Raw genomic sequence first — 13,711 nt, 5'->3', positions numbered from 1 at the left:
TTTTATTCAATATAATTTCAGTTTATGATTTAAGTCATGTTCATCATTGGTTTCTGATTACTGGTAAGGGGTTTCTTTGAACCCCAATCTAAAGCTCTTTTCTCACCACCTCGTCAGTCACTGCTCGTCTTCCAGTTCTAGGATTAAAGTCGACGAAAAAATAGGTTTTTACTGTTCAGGCCCGTGACTTATTGAGTGAAGTGTTACCCGAAGAAGCTACAGTGTTAACGAAACATGTCGTAAGTTGAATAAGATTCTGGGGAAATCTAATCTTGTTCATAATTATTCAATTAATATCAAAAATCTTCCTAAAATACACACCATCGAAAGCACAGAAACCTCAGAAAGAATCCCTCCAGAAGAACTTCAACAATGCAGAACCCAATTCCACCCCCAGCGTTCGAGGGACATAACACACCATTCCTCTTTGTCCCATTCAGCGTACGCGAAGATCCATTAGAAAGATGTTACTCGGATTGTTATTTTCTAGTTGAATTGCAGCTTTAACAGGGAATTGTCCCGCCTGTTTGAGTTTGAATGTCGACCCGTACGACAGAGAGAGAGGGACAGAGAAAACCGTCCGGAAAACAAACTCCGGGACTCTGTTAATTAAGTTCAGAGTTAGGAGGTGGACCCGTTAGTTTGACCGCCTGAACTTCCGCGCACGTGGATTTCCGGTATTCTAACGTCAGATTCGATTAGTGCAGGGCGTTGGGTTCGGTGACACTGGGTTTGCAAATACGGGTTTGTTGGTTTGAGTTAGATGGCGCTGGGTTGAAATGTCTAATGATTTTATTAATTTTAATAAAAATTCCAGAAATTACCGGAGTCACCCAACAGGTCTACAGAGATAAGCTTCAATCGTAAAGGCTATGCTGATCTTCAGCATATCAGAGAGCCTGAACCTCTCTAACCAATTAACTACTATCGGCGGGCTTGTCCAGTGACTAGATGATAAAGATAACTGGCATCTAGAGAAACTTCTACTAAGTAGAAAAAAAAATTGTAAAGGGTAGTTCACAATTCCAGCTCTAAAAAGTATACCATCGAATGGTACATAGATGGTTCTAAAACAAAGACGGACCAATGCTGTGCAAGTGACTTTCAGGCAGAGATTCTTGCATTAGAAAGATGTGTGGCAATAATCTTATTAAGAAACTATGAGAAATGTAATAAATATAGTGATATATTCTGACAGTCAGATTGCAATCAAAGCATTGAGCTCACAATCCGATCATCGATTCTAAGATGGTATTGGAAGCATGAATAACAAGGATTTTTAGTTCCCGGTTACTCGGGAATAAAAGGGAATGAAGAGGCAAGCACACTGGCCAAAAAAGAAAAACAAACTCCTTTTATTGACCCAGAACCTTCATCTGGTATAGGTTAATGCAAGAAAGAGTAATCTGAAATAGAAACGGTCTAGCGGAATCTTCCTGACTTGGACCATTCCAAAAAATTTCTTCTAAACTTTAATGCTACGAGATCTAAGAAGTATCTGAATCTTAGCAGGAATATGCTACACCTCCTCACTGGATTCCTTACAGAGCATTGTCGCCTCAGGAAGCACATTCTGAAAATGAGTCTAGCAGAAAACGACGAGTGCAGATTCTGTGGGGAAGAGGTACAAACTCCTGATCACCTGGTGACGGATGGCTCGCATATACGTCGTGTCTTGTTCTCTCCTCACTTTCGTTGTGGATGGTTAATGGATGAATGAAGCAGCTCTCACTTCATGTCAGTGATTTCCCTATTTTTTTTCTTTGAGTTTAGTAGATGGCTTAAATATTTCTCATCAACGTGTTTATCCGTGTTTTCAACCAGACTGGGTAGAATCGTGTACGAAATAATTTAAATGAATTAAGATTCCGTTTGAAACAAAGCTCGCAAAAATTGTGGTCTAAACGTCGGTCCCCCCCTCCCCGCATTTTTTTCCGTACCCACACCGGACCCAGGTCGCTGACCGCCACTTCTCGACGAGAAAGGGAGAGAAAAAAAAATTGCCACCGCGTTTCATAAAACATGCAACCCGCCCCGGGTCTTGCGGTCGAGGTGGCCTTTGTTACCTCTCTCCTCCGACAAGAAAAAAAAGTTGAAAAATGGAACGATCCAATTCGCATTCAGAGCTGCAGCGGCGGTAGGCTCGGGACAATCTATTTTCCTTTACATTATTTATCGTGACCCGTTAATATTTCAGATCTGCGCTGAAGTGAATTTGCGGAGAGTGCGTTGCCTCCTGTCCCGCGTGGGCTCCGTCCGTGGGCGCGTAACAGCCTCCTTTTGTGTATCTGGCTGAATAGTGGATGAAGGATTAAAAATTCAGCGTCTCACTCTTTCTCTCGGAGACGGCGAAGGATCGTTTTACACTTTGCTAGATAACTTTACGAGATTTCAGATGCAGTGCGGAGCTTGGAGAGTGGTAGCTTTGTTCTAATGAAAATAGCGCAATGCTTGAGCTGACGATATTGCTCCAAACGCTATATTATGATGATTAGACCAGAAACAATGCGAGAGAAGCATTATCCTGCTGTCATGTGTTTTGATGCGTCTATTACGCATCAAGGTTCTATTGATGTAGTTGTAGATTTAAAGATCTCCATCAGAGCTGTTATCAGTCGCCATTAGTCGTCATAGTCTACAGCTTGCCTTCTTGTTCCAAAGTTCTAATGAACTCCAGTATCTGGGATGGCTTCAAGGATGTTGCTTCTTTGCTACCACAAGTATCTTGTCTAAAACATCTTTAGCGTTTGCTAGCGATGGTGAGGCATTTCATCACCAGGTGATCCGGAGTTTCTTCTTCCTCTCCACAGAATCTGCACTTGTCGTTTTTTGCTAGACTCATTCGCATGAGGTACTTCTAGAGAAGGCGATTTTCTATAAGAATCCAGTGAGGAACTGCAGAATTTTCTTGCTAAAATCCAGATACTTCCTAGGTCCCTCAGTATCAAAATTGTTGGAATGATCCAACCCAGGAAGATTCCGCCAGAGTATTTCTCTTTCGCTTTCTTCCTTCTCCTGAAACTCTTTCTTGTAGGTACATTAACCTATACCACAGAAAGGTTCTGGGTCAATGAAAGGAATTTGTGCTCCTTTTCTGGCAAGTATGTTGGCCTCTTCATTTCCTTCAATTCTGGAGTGACCAAAAACCCAGACTCAACAGAACTCAAGGGTTATTCTTGCCCATCTCGTTGAGTTTTCTTCGCCACTCCAATACCTTCTCAGAATCGATGAAATGTGAGCTAATTGCAGCCTGACTGTCAGAATGGTTCTCTATATCACATTTCTGACAAGGTTTCGTACTAGGTCCATTTCCGCCCATCTCTCGATTGCAAGAATTTCTGTCTAAAACGCACTTGGACCTAGATCTTAAGATAGTGAGTATTGTTACCAGACCCGAATACGTCAGTCTCCATCATTTTAGAACCTTATGTGTACTCTTTGATGGTATTCTTTTTGAGAGCAAGAATGAGATTCCAGTGATACACGTCACTCAAAGTGACAAAGTCTTCCATCCGTTGGATGGTGTGAACAAACGTTTGGACATACTCTTATATTGTTCATTCAGGAATGTTGTATCCTTTCTGGTCCTCATTTTGTCTCTATTTTGCCCTTTATGAACAACTGAAGCAATTGATACTGATCACCCCTCAACTCTCATCTGAAGTAGGCCCTTTAGTACTTATCAATAGCTCTCTAGCTGCATTAACACCGTCTAGCAGCCTCACATTAGACGCTTTCGACTGTTGAGTATTCTGCGAAATACCCTCATTTCAAATGCTCCAATTAGCCTCAGAAGTTTGGTAAATCGTGTAATTGATATGGAAGCAAAGGGTGTTTTTTTTCGAGCTCTAGAACTTTAAATTGCAATAAAACAACGATGGATTATTCGATCAATGCCAAACAAAACTGAGAATAAATCACTTGACAGCTGTTAAATCGGTCATCATCTTGAACAGTAATGCCAACTTAAAGTTATATATCTCGAAAAAAAACCGTTATTTAGAAAACCTCATAAATTTCCCCACCAACACCTAGTCATGAATATTTATGGAAAATAGAGATTCTATTCCCACCACACAACCCTTCATCAACATCATCTACATCAACATAAGTGTCACTTATGAGAAGAACGTAAGGAAGACAAGACAAAACCCAGCCATTACTTCCCCAATCACGACGCTAATGAGCGTACGCAAAACTGCGGGTAACCCTTCAGGGGTCCCTTCGCGGCCCTACGCAATTCCAGATTCGCCCCGGGGGCATCTCTGGCTCCCCTCCACCGCCGAACAGTACATTAAATTAGTGTCTTGCGCCCGCATTTACCAGAATTAAATATTTCCCGCAATGATGCATCAGCCGCTCGGTCCCCGGGGGTTCCCCCCTACTCTCCTCCTTCCGGCCCGTCGTCGACAAAAGTGAAATTGCGGTCGGGGCGCCCCCTTTGGTCCGGGACGGGAGATAAATGATTCGGCAGAAGGCAATCTTGGCCTTGTCATTGAATTAATCAGAACGCCCTGTTTTTGACAATGCCCCGCCGTACGGCTTCGTGCTGTTTCGTCGGCTGCGTTCCGCCGCCTCCGGAAATGCAGCGTGAACGGCCCCTTTTTTTTTCCGGTCCCCCGCCCGTCCAGTGGCGGGCGGTCTGGGGGCGAATGGGAACAAGCTAGGGGAATGTAACAGTTTATTTTGCTTGATTCTAAATAATAATAAGTTTTTATTATGTGAATATTACAACATTTCAGCAACATTAAACACAATAAACGTCAGTTTGGAATGCTCAACCTGAAAATTCTTTGATATCATACGGTTCAAGTTAAAAAAAAAATTTTTTTTTGATTCTCTCAAATTTTGGCTTAATTTTGCAGATCTGGGTAATTTATTGTAGAAGTTTATACTATAAATTATGATATAAAATGCTCCGTTTTCTGTCAGCGTTAATATGTGCTTTGGGAAATTAGAGTCCAGTGTTCTGCTCGTGGAAAGTATGCTTCAAATAAATGTTTAATTTCGTATAGAAAGAGGACACATTCCTGAATATATACCCCTTATACAGTCAAAATTTTATTTTCTTCGAATTCACCCCCAAAAGATTGTCTATAGTTGATCCTGGCAAGTAGTCTCAAGGTCCTTTTTTGAGTAATGAAGTGGTGCTTAGTTTCGCTATTGCTTCCATAGAATAAATTCCATATGATAGTGCGTCATATGTAGAATTTTCTGTCGAATCTTCTTTTTTATTCATTATTATTGTAGCATTGTTATTAACCTAAGGGGATTCACGATATTATCTCGAAATATGTAAGAAATCGTTGTCTGAATTTTTTGAGGTCTTGAGCAGCTCTTTAAAAGATGATTTTATAGTCCCCAAGTTTGACCCCTATAACTTCAAGAGTTAGCTAATTTTTTCAAAAAATGAGATTTCTTATTTCATGTTTTTTTATTGTACTCAGTTGTATGTTTGTACTTCATTGGAGCCTAATAGACAAACTGTTGGATTGTGGAAGTACAAGTACAACTACAGTACAACTAACTTTCTCCTAGTAAAGTACGGTTAAAAATAAGGCATAGTGTTAGGTTGGGTTAGACAGAGTATTATAGTGGGTTAATGCACCATTCCTAAGAACTAAGACTAAACCTAAGAACTAAGAATTGAACGCTTACAAATCAATGAGAGCGTTTATGCACTTTACCTAAGAACTAACACAAGCACTAAAAAGTTGACCAACTTTTAACTAAGAACTAAGGGCTTAGGTAAAATATATAAGTGCGCGTGCACCGCATAGAATTCCGATATTAACGAGTACCAGTTTCTATCATTTTATGTTATTCTTGTTAATCGATGAAAATTATTAGGTGTATCTGAAAAATTTTTTTTAATTTTTTCACAATCAATATCAATGTCAAACATCAAAGTATGGAACAAATAGAAAGTAGTTCGAGCACGTGTGCATGTCTCAACTAAGAACTAACAAGAGAGTGCATAAACACCACTGAATTCTTAGGTTTAGTTCTTAATTCTTAGTCCTTAGTTCTTAGGAATGGTGCATAAACCCACTATTAGGTTAGGTTAGGCAGAGTGTTAGGTTAGGTTAGACAGAGTGTTAGGTTAGGTTAGGCATAGTGTTAGGTTAGGTTAGACAGAGTGTTAGGTTAGGTTAGGTTAGACAGAGTGTTAGGTTAGGTTAGACAGAGACTAGGTTAGGTTAGGTTAGACAGAGTGTTAGGTTTGGTTAGGCAGAGTGTTAGGTGGAACTAGTGACACTTTGTATCTCAGTAAACATCTCTCTAGACTAAATAGAATTAAGTACACCCACAATGAAAAAATTCCATAGCCGCCGCCGCTGGCCGTTAGGCTTGCCACCCCCTTTTCGCGAATCCTTGAGAACAGGCTTAAGTGGAAATAAATTACGCGCGAACCTGCAAATCGTGCCTCTCCGTTCCGTCTTCTACGACGTCGTCCTGATATTTACGACGTAGTGGAAACGTTGACGTTCTTTCATTTCGTGCTAACTAGGGCCAGGGGGCGCGGAAAAAATGGACCCTCGTTAATCTCTCTCGCGATACTGAAAGATTACGTCTGGCAGATGCCGGTGTCGCCATCTGTTCTGCCGGGCGTTAATCGGCCGCGTGTGTTTGTTTGTGTTTGGTTGAGAACTAACTGAACAAAGAATCTATTTTTTTATAAAATTCAAGAGAGTCATCACTCTTGTTGAAGATTATTCAATCGGAAATAATGTTTTTACGGACAAGATAAAGTTTTAACATTAACTTCCCACTTACATTTAATCTGCGGTTGGAACTTTCAGCATCCTAGGTAGCTCATTGGTGAGAGCACTGAATTAGTGCTTCAAAGATGGTGGGTTCGATTCCCACCAGAGGAGTTACTTTTTTCGTAATTAAAAATGGTCTGTCATGCTAATATTTTCTTAGTTATTCAATATATAGATAGGTAACATTAAAAATATACAACATATAATTCTTTATGAATGCACTGGGTAAGTGATAGGCCTAAAGGTTTATTTTCACGGTGATAGTAACTACTAGTGATATGGTCATAGTTCCTGCGATAGTACTATCACCGTGAAAATGAGCCTTTACGCAATGGCTTGATGAGAAGCCCAGGGAAAGAAATTTGGCTCTAATGAAGAAGAGATTGCCGAGAGGTTGAAGCCTATTTTGAAAGCAAAAACAAATGTTTCTTCAGAAAAGGTATTGGAAAGTTGAAAGGAGTGAAAGCAAGAATAACAAGGTATTTTTATTCTGGGTTTATGACCACTCGGTAATTTAAGGGAAAGAAGAGGCCATGACACTTGCCTGAAAAGGAGCACAAACTCCCGAAACCTTTCTATGGTATAGGCAAATGAACCTACCTACAAGAAAGAGTTTCAGGAGAAGGAAAAAACCGAAAGAGAAACACTTTGGCGAAATCATCTGGTTTGGATCAATCCAAAAAGTTTCTTCGGAACTTCGACACTGCGAGATCCAAGAAGTATCTGAATCTTAGCAAAAATAGACTACACCAGACTGGATTCCTCACAGGGCAATCTTGCCTTAGGAAACACCTCATGAGAATGGGTCTAGCAGAAAATGAAAAGTGCAGATTCTTTAGAAAAGAGGAAGAAACCCCGGATCACCTAGTGACAAAATGGCTTGCCATCACTAGCCAATGCAAAATCTGCTTTGAACAAGAAACTTGTAGAAGTAAGGAATTATCCTTCTAGAAGCCATCCCAGATACTGGAGTTCATTAGAACTCTGGAACTAGAAGGCTAGCTATAGATCACATTATGGTGAGAATAGTTCTGATGGGGGTACAATAGACCATTAGCAGTGAAACGGAACCTTCTTAATTTAATCTTATCTAAGAGGAGTGTTGGAGTACATACCTATATCACTCGTGAAGATGACGTTATTAACGAATCGAGTGGAAGTTTTAAAAATTACTGATTAGACCTAGGACTCATTTATTGACCTCGAAATTCTAGCATACAAACCAAATAAGTCATTAGATAATATATCTGAATCTTTCCAATCCATCAATTTGAAGGTTAGCTGTCATACTCTTAGCGGTGTTGCCTTCCTTCCTCCCTAACCTAATATTCAACAACGTCACAAGATCCAGGACTAATTCAATGCACAATGCTGGCTTGGGGAACGGATCCCGGTAGGGGGCACCTCTCCCTCGGGAGAATTATACATCATAAAACATCATCTGGAATGAATCACGGGCGTCCATTGTTGCCGAGCGGTGCGGGTCGGGCCGTTTAAAAAGTTCCAAATGGATTGCCTGAATGGCCTTTGTGGGAATCCGGGATCGGTAGATTATCCCGATTTTATTGTCGAGGTGCGCCCTCCTCGCAGACAGCAATAATGTTGGCACTTTGTCAACATCTTCTGGGGGTCCCCCAGGTTTGAATTAGCAATTCGGCGGAGATGTATGGCGGGTTGGTGGGAGGTAAAGGGGTGGAATTGATCGGGGAGAGTGCATCCGCGCATTACCCACTAGATGTCGCCCATTGCGGGGGTTGGTTTATCGGCTCTGTTGGGAGTTTGTTGGACGTCTGGTCTTGAGAGTTTAGGCAGGAAAGTGAAGGGTGTTTTTTTTAGAGCTATAGAATTTTTAATTGGAATAAAACAACGATGGATTATTCGATTGACATGAATTTTATTTATCCGCAAGATAATATTGTGGCATTACATTTTAAATATGATTTCTAGCATATGACCGCCACGACTGGCTCTGATGTAGTCCAATCTGGACGTCCAATTTTCGATAACTTTTTCCAACATTTGTGGCCGTATATCGGCAATAACACGGCGAATGTTGTCTTCCAAATGGTCAAGGGTTTGTGGCTTATCCGCATAGATCAATGACTTTACACAGCCCCACAGAAAGTATTCTAGCGGTGTTAAATCACAAGATCTTGGAGGCCAATTCACAGGTCAAAAACGTGAAATTAGGCTGTCACTAACCAAACGTGTCTTTCAATAAATCGATTGTGGCAGGAGCTGTGTGACATGTTGCGCCGTCTTGTGGGAACCACAGCTCCTGGACATCAATTCATCAATTCAATTCAGGAATGAAAAAGTTAGTAATCATGGCTTTATACCGATCACCATTGACTGTAACGTTCTGGCCATCATCGTTTTTGAAGAAGTACGGACCAATGATTCCACCAGCCTATAAGGCGTACTAAACAGTCAGTTTTTCTGGATGTATCGGTGTTTCGACATACACTTGAGGATTAGCTTCACTCCAAATGCGGCAGTTCTGTTTGTTGACGTAGCCATTCAACCAGTAGTGCGCGATACGTATTCCGCACAGAACCATTATTTTCGAAATGAGATTGCACTATTTGCAAGCGTTGTTCAGGCGTGAGTCTATTCATGATGAATTGCCAAACCAAACTGAGAATAAATCACTTCACAACTGTTGAATTGGTCGCCATCTTGAACAGTAATGCCAACTTAAAGTTATATACCTCGAAAAAAAACACCCTATACAATAGGTCCATCAAAAAAAGTTCTGGAGGAAAGAAGCATTCAAAATGAGCATATCACATGATAAAATCTTAAAATTGGAATATCTATGCCAAATTTAAATTGAATATCTTATGAAGGGAAGGTGCTACGAAAAAAAAAATCAAAATTTAGCCTGCTATATCTCGAAAATAAAGCGTTCGCGAGCCCATGTTCAGGGGACTTTTTTTCTCAAAATGAATCTATCAATTACATTTGTACCTTCAATTTAGGAGGAACACCCTGTATGTTTTCCTGGCGACACTTTACAGGTTAATCGAAAAATTCAACGCGAAAGCTCTCAACTTCAAACCGATATTTTGCTCATTTTTTTCCACTTTCTCTCCCACCACCACGCGTATCATCCGGCTAAAATCTGGAATTTTTCCGGATCGCGAGCCGGGAAAGCCGGCTAACCCAATTTTCCGGATACGGGCGACACACGCCGCTTGGAAAATGGGCCGCGCGCGCGAGAACACGCGATAGCGCCGGAAAAATTAGTTTATTTGCATGAACTCACGCTGTTTTTCCGGAAATTTCCGATGGCAAGACGCCGAACGACGTTGGCGTGAAAATAATGCCCTCGACTCCGTTCCTCACCTTCTTTTTTGCCGCCTCTTCCTCACGCTATCGGCGTAATGAAACTTTTTAGCGAAATTTTTAAGGCCCAACCGCCTCGAGTCTGACATATCTGACGTTCGGGGGTGTTCGATTATTGCAATATGCCTTTTTTCCGTGCCTATTTCCAAGCCTTTAACGGATTGAGCATGCCTTCATGTCTATTTTTACATACAAACATCATCAAGCATCATGATCTTTTTCCGTGCCTATTTCTGATCCTTTTTGACCGTACTAGGCCTTTAAACCGCTTGCGCATGCCTATTTTCACATACAAACATCATCAAACATCAAGATAATGCCTTTTCCGTGCCTATTTCTGAGCCTTATTGACCGTACTAGGCATTCAAACGGATTGCGCATGCCTTCTTGTCTATTTTTTCATGTAAACATCATCAAGCATCAAGATCTTCCCTTTTTCCGTGCCTATTCTCAAGCCTAATTGACCTTGCTGGCCATTTAAATGGATTGCGCATGCCTTCATGTCCATTTTTACATGCAAACATCATCAAGCATCATGATCATGTCTTTTTCCATGCCTATTTCTGAGCCTTTTTGACCGTACTAGGCATATTTGAACCGCTTGCGCATGCCTATCTTTATATACAAACATCATCAAACATCAAGATAATGCCTTTTCCGTGCCTATTTCTGAGCCTTATTGACCGTACTAGGCATTCAAACGGATTGCGCATGCCTTCATGTCTATTTTTACATGAAAACATCATCTAATGGTGGGTTTATGCACCATTCCTAAGAACTAAGACTAAACCTAAGAACTAAGAATTGAACGCTTACAAATCAATGAGAGCGTTTATGCACTTTACCTAAGAACTAAGATCTAACACTAGCACTAGAAAATTGACCAACTTTTAACTAAGAACTAAGAGCTAAGGTAAAATATAGAAGTGCGCAAGCGCCGCATAGAATTTCAATATTAACGTGTACCAGTTTCTATCATTTTATGTTCCGTTATTCGTGTTTATCGATGAAAAGTATTAGGTGTATTTGAAAAAATTAAATTTAATTTTTTCACAATCAATATCGATGTCAAACATCAAAGTATAGAACAAATAGAAAGTAGTTCGAGCACCTCCGCATGCCTTAACTAAGAACTAACAAGAGGGTGCATAAACGCCACTGAATTCTTAGGTTTAGTTCTTATTTCGTATTTCTTAGTCCTTAGTTCTTAGGAATGGTACATAAACCCACCATAACATCAACATCATGCCTAATTTCGTGTCTATTTCTGAGCCTGTTTGGTCGTGCCAGAAATTGGCATAAAATCTCCCAAATTATGTGTTTAATTTCATCCCTGAACTCTTTATAGAAACTTATTGTTTCCAGTTTTTCAGTGCCTAACTGTCGGAAATCGAAATGCCTTTCTACCTATTTCTAGTCATTCACCTATTTAGGTACCTACATACTTGTTCTATTTTTTACCTTGTAACAATGCAATTTCGAGAATATTTGTTGGTATGTCTGATTCGTAGTCTAAAGTTGTTAAATCACAAAATGTCGGTGACCAATTGTGAAGATTTTAGGGGTGAGGGTATTAAAATGTTTTTTCCTCGAACGATTTCTAATGTGTATTAATGAAAATAATATACCAAGAGATCACTGCGATTTGAAGACGGTCCTGTCCAAACGCTCTGTCCAGTATATATCGCGAATTTAACGTCCGTCGAGACGCATTTCCGTTGCGGACATATTGAATAATTGAAACGCCCCTTAAGTTCAACAACAGCAACATCTCTCGATCGTACATCGACAACCATGCTAAATAATTAATTTTTCGTTACAGGTCCTAGAAATGCAGAATCCGACCGTTCAGATGGCAGCAGTGGCTCGGACGACGACGACGACTCCGACGGACCATCGACTAGCATCGCAAGAAGAGCCGACGTCGGTAGCAAGAAGAAGAACACCAAGAGAACGACAGTCGTAAATGTTTCATCAAAGAGGTTGGCAGAATTGATATTAGGCGTTGCAGGATCAGGTGGGTACATGATAGAGACGATATCTGCGCCATCTTCCGGCAAATATTTGCACTCTTACCTCACAATGTTATTATTGAGGTTAGAATTATTTTTTTAGAGGGAGATTCATACGAAAACTTCTAGCTGTATCTAAGTTATTTTGAAGCAACTTACTTTGAAGTATCTAAAAATGAGTATATTACTTTCTCATTCTATTGTTTGATGAAAAGTACATTTTAAGATAAGATATCTGAAATATACAAGTATTTTAGATGCCAAAAAATATCTTAGATACATAAAAAATCTGACAACCCAAAAATAACCTGGACACTCCACTTAATTTGTTACAAAAGTACCATTTAATTCATTCAAAAACTGAATGAGTATTCAAGAGATCACAATTTCAAACTTAAAGCTGAACGCTGCAAGCTGAATTTGCGAAAAAATTTCTCTACTAACCGTGTAGTGTACAGGTGGAACTCTTTGGACACTAGTGCGGTAAATGCAACAAGTCACATTAAAATAGAAAAACATAAGTGTCACTTATGTGTATATTTTCATTTCCCTGGATTATGTTACACCTTTCGTTGGATACATACAATATATTCTTTCAATTAATAATTTTAATTGGGGAGTTGAATTATAAAAACAATCCCATACTGGGCTTATTAATTCTATGTCATTTCAAAAGTAGAAAAACATAAGTATCACTTATGAGAATATTTTCATTTCCCGGTATTATATTACATCTCTCGTTATTATAGATTCAATATATTTTTTGATTAATAATTTCAATTGAAAAGTTGAATTATGAAAACTATCCCCTTACTAGGCCTTTAAATTCAATGTCACATTAAAAGTAGAAAAACATAAGTGTCACTTATGTGAATATTTTCATTTCCCCGGATTATTATGTTACATCTACCGTTATGTTAGATTCGAAAAAATGTAAAGAATTGAAAGTGTATCCAAGTCCAAACCTTAAAGGTCACAACTACAAACTTTCAGCTGATCACTGCAGACTGAATGTGCGAAAAAAATTCTATACTAACAGTCTAGTGGACAGGTGAAACTCTCAGGACACTAGTGCGGTAAATGCAACAAGTAAAAAATTTTTTCGAGTCTAGAATATATTTAATTATAATTATAATTATAATAAAGTATTGGAAAAATTATTCTGTAAATTTTTCAAAAGATTAACCAGATATCCAAAGTTATTATAGCCATGGAATTATAAAAACATTTTGCATTATGTCTTATGGCTAATGGGAAGATAATGATGGGTTGACATTAAATTCAATGAACAATAGATGTTTCCATTGAATTTGGCTACCTGCAGTTGAACACAACATTTAATGGAATTTTAATGAACGTTCCTTCAACTGAATGTTAGAAATCTGCACTGTTATGCTTTCAATTTGACCTCCCTAAATTTTTCAATAACATAAACTATAATAGTTACCGAAATATTCGAATGGAACTTTTTCGGAAGAACATCCTGTATATTTTCTTGAATCAGTCTTAATACAGAGCTGTCACAGTTATTTGTGGAAATATTGTAGTAACTTAAGATAATGTAGTTAGTCTTCAAAAAATTAA

The 13,711-nt window shown here is 39.3% G+C and overlaps 1 protein-coding gene across 2 annotated transcripts in view; it reads left to right on the top strand.

Annotated features, from left to right (window-relative positions):
- Positions 1-13,711, top strand: part of LOC123671595 (protein timeless homolog) — a 232,774-nt gene that overhangs the window by 214,264 nt on the left and 4,799 nt on the right. For both annotated transcript variants that reach the window (XM_045605549.1, XM_045605550.1), the window contains one exon: positions 11,938-12,132. In XM_045605549.1, the coding sequence (XP_045461505.1) occupies positions 11,938-12,132 (195 nt within the window). The remainder of the gene's footprint in view (positions 1-11,937; positions 12,133-13,711) is intronic.

Source organism: Harmonia axyridis, chromosome 1 (assembly GCF_914767665.1).
Source record: "Harmonia axyridis chromosome 1, icHarAxyr1.1, whole genome shotgun sequence".
Classification (NCBI taxonomy): domain Eukaryota; kingdom Metazoa; phylum Arthropoda; class Insecta; order Coleoptera; family Coccinellidae; genus Harmonia; species Harmonia axyridis.
This window is presented reverse-complemented; position numbering and strand designations above follow the sequence as displayed.